The sequence below is a fragment of the Alosa alosa genome, chromosome 3, assembly GCF_017589495.1.
Source record: "Alosa alosa isolate M-15738 ecotype Scorff River chromosome 3, AALO_Geno_1.1, whole genome shotgun sequence".
Classification (NCBI taxonomy): domain Eukaryota; kingdom Metazoa; phylum Chordata; class Actinopteri; order Clupeiformes; family Clupeidae; genus Alosa; species Alosa alosa.
The window spans coordinates 35,671,893-35,681,892 of record NC_063191.1 but is presented as its reverse complement, the minus strand read 5'-3'; the positions used below and the strand labels follow the sequence as shown (position 1 = coordinate 35,681,892).

The 10,000-nt window shown below is 47.4% G+C and overlaps 1 protein-coding gene across 4 annotated transcripts in view; it reads right to left on the bottom strand.

Moving 5' to 3' along the window:
* tmeff2a (transmembrane protein with EGF-like and two follistatin-like domains 2a) overlaps nucleotides 1–10,000 on the bottom strand; it is an 87,430-nt gene that overhangs the window by 17,429 nt on the left and 60,001 nt on the right. For all 4 annotated transcript variants that reach the window (XM_048239479.1, XM_048239481.1, XM_048239482.1 and 1 more), the window contains exon 5: nucleotides 4,210–4,306. In XM_048239479.1, coding sequence (XP_048095436.1) covers nucleotides 4,210–4,306 — 97 coding nt within the window. The remainder of the gene's footprint in view (nucleotides 1–4,209; nucleotides 4,307–10,000) is intronic.

The window sequence follows — 10,000 nt, the reverse complement described above, 5'->3', positions numbered from 1 at the left end:
CTCACTCACTCTCACTCTCTAACACAGGCTCTGCTGCACTGCGTCAACAGAACACACACCTCAGTCATCACAAACACCCATGCCGAGTACACACACACACACACATGCTGTGTGTCTGTCTGGGCTTGTATGCGTGTGTGTGTGTGTGCACTTGTGATGTGTGTGCGCTCACTACCTGACACACAATCACACACAGTCACAAAGCAGTAGGTCCATGCGTATGCCAAGGACTGCAAAGAACAAAACAGACTGAGCATGATTGAAAGTTTGTGTGTGTGTGTGTGTGTGTGTGTGTGTGTGTGTGTGTGTGTGTGTGTGTGTCTGACTGTTTTTTTCTGAAGTGTTGAAGTGACATTGTGCATTGTATTCATTCATGTGTGAGTACATCCATGCATTTCTGTCTGCATATACAGTACTGTATGTATGTGAATACGAATGTGTGTGTGTGAGGTGGGCCATATATCTTTCAGCTTAAGAGCACTTATATGTGACAGGCACACGTATCCATGTCAGTATGTGTGTTGGTGTGTGTGTGTGTGTGTGTGTGTGTGTGTGTGTAAGGATATGTCTTATTGATTCGTCTGAGCCATGTGGTTTCCTTCTGATCTGAACTTTGCCTCCAGGTTTCCTCTGCCCCTGTCCTTTAACCACCATCACATCACACACACACACAATCACACACACACACACACACACACACACACTCATTGGCCGCAACAGCCACAGAGCTGGCCTGTTGACACTGCTCACAGCACTGGGCTAAGTGCAGGCACAGCGATAAAGCCTGCTCGCTGCTGAACACAGCATTGATTTTTAAAACCTCCCCTCGCCTCATATTTTACGTCTTATCTCAGTGGACCACTGAACCGAGTGCCTGTGTGTGAGAGAGAGAGAGAGAGAGAGAGAGAGGCAGAGAAAGGTGAATTGCGGAGAAACAAACAAGGAACGTGCGTTTGCCTCTGGTGCCCAAACCCTCGGGCCGGAGATCCACGACCCGGTTCTCCATCCCTGCTGAGATACAGTCAAAACTCCTGAGCCCTCTCTTTCTCTCTATGTGTGTGTGTGTGTGTGTGTGTGTGTGTGTGTCTGTGTGTGTAGACTAACTTCCCATGAAGGGGGACTCCGGAGAGCCACTGAGGATCATGTTTACCTTGCGATGTTCTGCAATGCAGAATGTGAAATATAAAATACATGTGAAATATACACAGTTCTGAAAGGACTATCTGATTTAGGATCAGTGATTCACTAAGCCTCATCTTCTCATTGCCATTCCAAGCAAAACATCAAATCTGACCCCTGGATCAGATGATGAGAGAGCAGAAAGGTACAGGGTGTCCAGCAACTCATTCATCTTACTGTACCCTTCTCTAATCCTCCAATAATTTCTCACTGCACCAACATAAAAAAAACACCACCACACTGTTAGCAGGCAATCTCATATTATAATGCAAAACAGTAATGGCCAGGATTAATACTTGAATTTAGGGAACAATTCCAGTCTCAGGGGACCTGTTTGAAGGTGTTCCTGTATAAAACCTGAGCACTGGAAATCTCAAAGAAAAGGGTGAATGCAAATGTCTGCGAAATCATGACCTTCTCAAATACCCACCCAAAGTAATTGCTTATGTGTATACTGGTACATTACAAAGAAAGTATTGCTTAGAAGGCTTTTCATTTCTGAGACATGAAGGGAGCACTGTTTACGTGGCTGTTTCATGCAACAAAGGCCACTTTCAGTCTTGATAGAGATAAACAGCTCTCTCTCTCTCTCTCTCTCTGATTCTGATTCTTCACATCCTGAGCCTTCTTGGGCTCTATAAATACCTTCTCAGGCCCCCAACCTCCATTAGCCTTCGTAACAATACACCCAACCCACGCGATACTCAATCTCCATTAGCGTAACAATAGCCCACCCCGTGAACAATACACCCACCCCGTAACAATACTCAACCTCCATCCATTAGCCGTAACAATACACCCACCCCACGCGATACTCAACCTCCATTAGCCTTCGTAACAATACACCCACCCCACGCGATACTCAATCTCCATTAGCCTTCGTAACAATACACCCAACCCACGCGATACTCAACCTCCATTAGCCTTCGTAACAATACACCCACCCCACGCGATACTCAATCTCCATTAGCCTTCGTAACAATACACCCAACCCACGCGATACTCGATCTCCATTATTAACAAAAACCCAACCCACGCGCCAATAACAATACACCCAGCCCCGCGTGCACCGATCTCCATTAGCCTTCGTGACAATACACCCAACCATGGCTTTTTTAACCCGCGCATTTTTCGATCTCCATTGGCCCTTCCGTGGCAATACACCCAACCCCAGCGATATTTCGATCTCCATTAGCCTTCCGTAGCAATACACCCAACCCAGCGATGCACTCGATCCTCCATTGCCAACCGGTAACAATACACCCACCCCAGCGATACTCAATCTCCATTAGCCCGTAACAATACACCCAACCCGCGATGCTCAATCTCCATTAGCCGCCGTTAACAATACACCCAACCCAGCGATACTTTCGATCTCCATTAGCCGCCGTGAACAATACACCCAACCCCGCGATACTCAATCTCCATTAGCCGTAACAATACACCCAACCCGCGATGCTCAGCCTCCATTAGCCCGTGGCAATACACCCAACCCGCAGCGATGCACCGATCTCCATTAGCCGTAACAATACACCCAACCCCGTACGCACCTCATACCTTTCGATCTCCATTAGCCGATCTCATTACAATACACCCAACCCACGCGATACTCGATCTCCATTAGCCTTCGTAACAATACACCCAACCCACGCGATACTCAACCTCCATTAGCCTTCGTAGCAATACACCCAACCCGCGATACTCACCCCACCCCAGCGATACTCAATCTCCATTAGCCGTAACAATACACCCACCCGCAGCGATACTCAACCTCCATTAGCCTTCGTAACAATACACCCAACCCACGCGATACTCGATCTCCATTTCCCTAGGGGTTGTTTTGTGCCCATTCTCCCTCAAGTCCATGTCTTGTCTGTCAAAAGTTGTATTCTAGAAAGTTCTCAAATCCACCCACCCGTACTCCCTACCCCAGAAGACGACAGATAAATAAAAAAGCTCACCACAGAAATGCAATGGGAAGCAGCTGCTGTTTGCTGGAGTCTCTCTTAAATAAAGATAGAATCGCTATGACTGTGCCCCTCGCCACGTCCCTCCCTGTTCGCCCCGCAATCAATCATCCGTCCCCAGACAGACTCATTGCACACCCGTTGCGGTCGCGGGCCCGACTCAATTAGCGGGGACGGCTCGCCCTGTTAGGGAAATCAGAAGCGGCGTGATTGCTGAACGCCAAATCGAGAGGGCCAAATCAGAAAAAGAGAGAGAGCGAGAAAAACAACCGTGCACAGGCCTTTCATTCTGAATCGGGATGAAAGAATGTGATTATCTGAAAGTCTGGTCAGAGTCAGAGGGTTGCACTCAGCTAGCTGGCTGCTCAGTGGCATCTTAGTGTGCATTCTTAAATAACTAGTTAGCTTAGCATCTTAAACAGCCTGATGTCTCAAGGGCATATACTGCATCTTGTAAAAGTTCTCTGATGTGCCAAATATATAGTAGGCCTACCCTGTGGGCTCAGTATGTAGTCTTCTCTGATGTGCCAAATATATAGTTGGCCTACCCTGTGGGCTCAGTATGTAGTCTTCTCTATGTCTCTCTTCAAGAGGCATCACAAGTTTTGTGTAAGACCAGTGAGCCACATTTACTTTAACTAGTAGATAGCTAGCTTGCTAACAAATGCATGACAATATACCAGGCTATATAAAAATCAGTTACTTTCAAAAACCTTTACACTACTTTATACATGAATCCCATTTAGGCTATATATCAGGTAAAACAACTAAATGGGATTGTTATACAAGGTCAAAGAAACTCAACATAACAAGGCTTTAAATATTCACTTATTCAACTTCCAGGTGTCTTACAGAGTGAACCCGCTCTGGGGCTAGACCTTGTCAGCATCAAACTGTCCACTCTCTGCTGTTCGCCAGCTCTATTGTTAGCTGCTGCTCATGTCCAGATGGGCTGGTTCTGACACTTCATTCTCCTCAGCGGCCTTCCCAACTGCCCCCCTCAAATCCTTTCACACCCCCACAAAGTCCCCAACTCCCTGCTGCCTCCCTTCCCGTGACTCACCACACGTCCTCGGCGTCCACGTCGCACTCGGCCCCAAACTGGCAGATGTCGCAGGTGGACGTTTCCTTTTGACCGTTCTCCGCCGAGCCCTCGCCACCTGCCACACAGGAAATGACACGCGGACACCGTGCTCAGCAGCAGCGTACACACAGATGTGGACACTCATGTGGATACAGACACTCAAATGTCCATAGGCACGTGCACACACATACACACACACAGATGTGGATACAGACACTCAAATGTCCATATGCACGTGCACACACATACACACACACAGACGCACGCACGCAGGCACTATGCACACGCACACACATACTGTACAGTACACACACATTTTTGTTCTCAGGAGCATTCATGGCCATGGATACAGGCACACATCTATCTATAAAGCAAGAAGCGTCTGTGTGTCTGACTGTATGTCTGTGGCACGCATATCTCGCTGACCGTTTGTCAGACTGATTTCAAACTTGGCAGGTGTCTTGCTACGGGCATGAGTAAGTGCAGTGCCACATTTGACATTGTTTGAATAAGAAATGCAGGTAACACTTTATAATAACTAAACACAATTTATCATTTATTAAGCCTTTGTTACTTATTAGTTAATGGTTTGTTCATCATTAGTAATTTCTTGTTCATACATAATTTATCATCAGTAAAGCATTTGTTCACACAATTATAAATGGTTTGTTCATAGTAAAAATAAGCCTATCAAAAAATATGTTTGTAAATTACATGATTTATGCCAATAAGTGAAACAACCACTTATAATGAAATCATTTTCTTATTATAAACCAGTTGCAAACTATTACAAAATGCTTTGTTCATCATTTGTAAAGCATTGTTCCTATGTGAATTCTCATAAATAAAGTATTTGTACACACAGTTATAAATGGGTTGCTCATAGTAAAAATAGCAACATGTCTGACCTCAACAATGAAATTGAACTCATTAGTTTTGCAACAACACGCCAAGACACACACAGGTATGCAGTGGCTCTTCAAAATTACGTAAAAATGATGTGCAATAATCAGACATTTCAAAATGGCAGGTTACTTTTGGACTGTCTTTAAACTTTTGAATAAGCAAGCGACATTTTCCAACTGCAAGGTCTTAAATTGACGCGGCGATAATGGTCCCGAATTAAGAACGTCTCAGAATGCCACGTACAAAGCATAACCAGTGACAAAGCAACGAGTGGCAGACAGGTGTGATGCTATATGAATAACCCAGGCTACTTTGGACTGTCTTTAGACTTTGAATAAGCAAACGACAATTCCAACTGCAAGGTCCTAAATTGAAGCGGCGATAATGGTCCCGAATTAAAGAACATCTCAAGATACCACACATGCAAAGCATAACCAGCGACAAACAGCGAGTGGCAGACAAGGTCAATGATGTCACTTATAGGCCACCAGAGACTGTTTTTGGAGTCACACCGTTTACCAAATTCCATATGATTGCATCGATTCCACAAAATGGTTTGTTTTCTCTTTCATCCAAGTTATTCAATAGGCTAAGCATATAGCCTTGACTCAAAACAGCTGTTAGGATTATGTAATTTTGATTTGTAAAAAATGTCACAAGTAGCCATGCTTAAATTCTGCTCACTTCACATGTACAGTATTATATTCTTATATTATCTGTAGGCTTATTCATTATTGAATGCTTACCTGGAATTATGTTTTTCCCTGTTCTATTTTCAAACCAGGCCTACCTGCAGGCATGTAATTGGGCTACAGGAATAGCATGTTTGAACGGGCACTGCACTAGTACATATAAATGAACTGTGACATACTGTACACACACTCAAACACATACTGTTCCAAGGTGCATCATACAAATAGACACTAGTACTGTGTGCACTCACACCTTCAAACATGCTCTTATATGCTCAGTCACGTCATGTGTGCCTATGTGCTTGAGTGCATGAACGTATGCATCTCTCTGCCTCCATTCACACGTAGAGCACCTGTGAAGAGGGCAGCAGCTAAAGAGATAAAAGAAGAGAAGAAAGGGGGGTTGTGGCAGTGGGGGGATGATGATGACGACGGCAGCGATGGCGATGTCAGGCGGGAGCCGTGGCGTTGGTGGCTCCTCATTTTCTCTTTGTCTCGCGCTCTCTCACGCTTTCCAAATCCCCCCACTGATCTCGCCTGAGCTCCCTCCTTCATTTCCTCCTGATGGGTTCTTATTTGGTGTGCGGCCTGCCCATTTTGAAAGGGCTCACGAGGAGCTGATGGGGGTGCCCGAGTGAGAAGTTTGTGGGGGGAGGCCTTGGAGGCCTTGGCTCCTGCGATCGCGTATCGCGCCCATCATCAGCCGGCGGGAAAAGCAATCCGGAGGTACTCCGTGGAATTTAAATTGCGTTCCCTCCTCCGAGGATCACAGTCCCTCTCTCCCGATCCCAGTCCTCCATTACGACGTGCTATTTTTAACACTTAGACCCGTGAGGCAAGCGGAGAGAGAGAGAGTGTGTGTGTATGTGTGTGTGTGTGTGTGAGTGAGAGAGAAAGAGAGAGTGTGTATGTGTGTGTGTGGAGAGAGAGAGAGAGAAAGATCAGACAGGCGAGAGATATCTATAACAGCCATATTATTTTCTTTCCACAACAAAGCAGTGGCATGTTGTGCACTACAATTGCAGACTTGTTTTGGATCGGCTTGTCAAAGTGTTTATTTCCAGTATGGATATTTAAATTGAGGTGTTTTATTTATGTTTACTTGAGATGGTTTTGTCTGGCTTTCACTCTTCTATCATGCCTAATGCTTCTGTAATCTGTGTGTGTTCACTTTTCCATGGCTATGACAGCGACTGGGCTCTCCCGGCACCTGGGCAGCGATGCATATCCGCCCGCTGCTGCGGCGTGTGATTGTGTATTCATGGAGACGGTCGCGGCGCATGATTGTGTATTCATGGAGACGGTCGCGGACCTCGGGACATTTTTCCGGCGGGCCATAAGGTGAGACTGCATACCCGGACTGCCAAATCACCTTGAATGCCAGGGAGCTGCAGCAAGCTGTGCTCTTCAAAACAGTTGACCTCTCGTGTGCCGTGCCTCTCTCTCGTCCTTTATCTACACCCTCGTCCACTCGTCTCTCCTTCTCTCTCTCTTTCCCTCTCTTTCTCTCTCTCTCGCTCTCTCTCTTTCTCTCACTTACTTTCTTGGCATCTCTGCATGTCCATATGTGTGCTCACAGTCTTCTTACTCTCGCACACACACACACACACACACACACACACACACAAACACACACACACACACACACACACACACACACACACACAGAAGAAAACACCCACAGCAGTGCGACGAAGACACCTTGATAACAAAGCAACCTGTTGATGGCGGCGCCAAATTAATCGCAGTGTTAATGGAGAGCACTTCGCGATGGCCTTTTCTCAAAGACGCCCCGTCGGAGACAACGCCTATGAGACAGATGGCAGGCGGCAAAAAGAACGATTGTGCCAACACCGCCGAGTCCCAAACCCATCTGCGGTGAAGAGCTAACAATCAAGCCCAGGATGCGAGAAGTTGTGACTTCATGGGAAAAAAACCTCACTCACTTTCGTTTGAAGCACATAATTAACAACAAGGTGAAGCTCATTACGTCTTGAGTTGCCACGTTCCCAGGGTGCGTTTGATTCGCAAGGGGAACATAGTCCAAAGTGTCTGGTCTGTGTATGAACATGTGCTCTGGTGATTAAAGAGAATCAGTGATTCCTGGGATGGCTTGTTTTTCATGGGGATGCTGCTTCTTGTCTTAGTTTTGGCAAGAGTGCCGCGGCCTTGCAGATGAAGTCTGGACTTTGTAGATTGTACGCAAGTACGACAGGAAAAACAACCATGCCCACCCCCCCCCACACACACACACAACCATGCCCACACCCCCCACACACACAACCATGCCCACACCCCCAGTGCCCCACACCCCCACACACAACCATGCCCACCCCCCACACAACCATGCCCACACCCCCACAAAAACACAACCATGCCCACACCCCCCACACACAAACAAACAACCATGCCCACACCCCCCACACACACAAACAACCATGCCCACACCCCACACACAACCATGCCCACCCCCCCCCACCCCCACACACAACCATGCCCACACCCCCCCCACACAAAAACACAACCATGTCCACACCCCCCCCCCCACACACAACCATGCCCACACCCCCCACACACAAAAACACAACTATGCCCACACACCCCACACACAAACAAACAACCATGCCCACACCCCCCCACACACACACACACAACTATGCCCACCCCCCCCACACACAACCATGCCCACACCCCCCACACACAAAAAAAGAAAAGAAAAACAGCTCTGGTCTGAATCGACTAGCCAAGCTCTGAGCTCTGAGCTCTTCCGCCAAAGGATCTGACAGCAGACCTGTGCTGGCCCTAAAGTGGGTGTCTGACAGCTGAGCAGACAGGACCAAACACTGAACACTGCTACTGCAGCAGCTGCAAGACCAGTGGCCTGAACCTGCTTTTCACTGTCCACTAATGACCTACAGCAAAGTTCACCTGCTCAGACACACCAGCTATTAGTTCTGCCAGTGCTGTAAGCTACTCTTTAGAGGGAAACGGGGGTTGGTGGGGGGGGGGGGTTGGGGGGCTGAGTGTTGTGGTTTCCATGACATCGTCGCTGCAAATGGCCATACCGCAAGCGAGAGGACTGAGAGCGGTATACTGGGTATGGGAGTACATGGGCTAACTTTAACCCAATAGAGCTTACAATCAAATCCACACACTATCTCGTCAAAGCATTACCTCTGAGTTACTGTGGGAGGCAGTTCCCCATGGGTCTGGCTAATCCCTGGGATCAGGTCACTGGAAATTATGTGTGTGTGTGTGTGTGTGTGTGTGTGTGTGTGTGTGTGTGTGTGTGTGTGTGCTGTAGTTGTGTGTGTGTGTGCTTGTATGTGTGTGTGTGTGTGTGTGTGTGTGTGTGTGTATGTGTGTGTGTGTAGTTGTGTGTGTGTGTGCTTGTATGTGTGTGTGTATGTGTGTGTGTGTGTGTGTGAGTGTATGTGTGTAGTTGTATGTGTGTGTGTGTGTGTGTGTGTGTATGTGTGTGCGGTGTGTGTGTGTGTGTGTGTGTGTGTGTGTGTGTGTGTGTGGTTTTTGAGTGTGCCCATGTGAATGTGTGGGGTGGGAGCAGCAGTAATTATCCCCATTTCCTCTGTGTAATATGGCCTCTCTTCAACTATCGATCTTCCCTGACCAGAAGTGTGTTCACCGGCCCCCCCCTCATGCTTTCAATTGTGACGGCAGCTTTTAACTTATGGAGCGGATGAGAAGTGACACACAGTCAGTCGACATGTGAGGGAAGCACTCGGGCCATATCGCCATGCCAACAGGGGAAACAGAGAGACACACAGGGCAGGGAAGGAGAGGCACGACAGGATGTGGGCCGGGAGTGATGAGAGACAAGAGACCCAGAGAACGCCTGTGCCACAATCTGTGCACATGTGCCTAATGGGAGAGAGAGAGAGGAGTAAGAGAGAAAAGGATAGAGAGGAAGGAAAAGGGAGAGAGAGAGAGAGAGAGAGAGAGAGGAGTAAGAGAGAAAAGGATAGAGAGGAAGAAAAAGTGAGAGAGAGAGAGTTTAGAGAGCGATAAAGAGAGAAGGTCAGAGACAGGGGAACATGACGGAGAGATAGATAGATAGATAAACAGAGAGAGCAGGAAAAGAGAGAGAGAGAAAAGAAACAGAGAGATATTTGAGACACTCCACCGCCTGTCAACGTGATGATGAATGGAGCCCA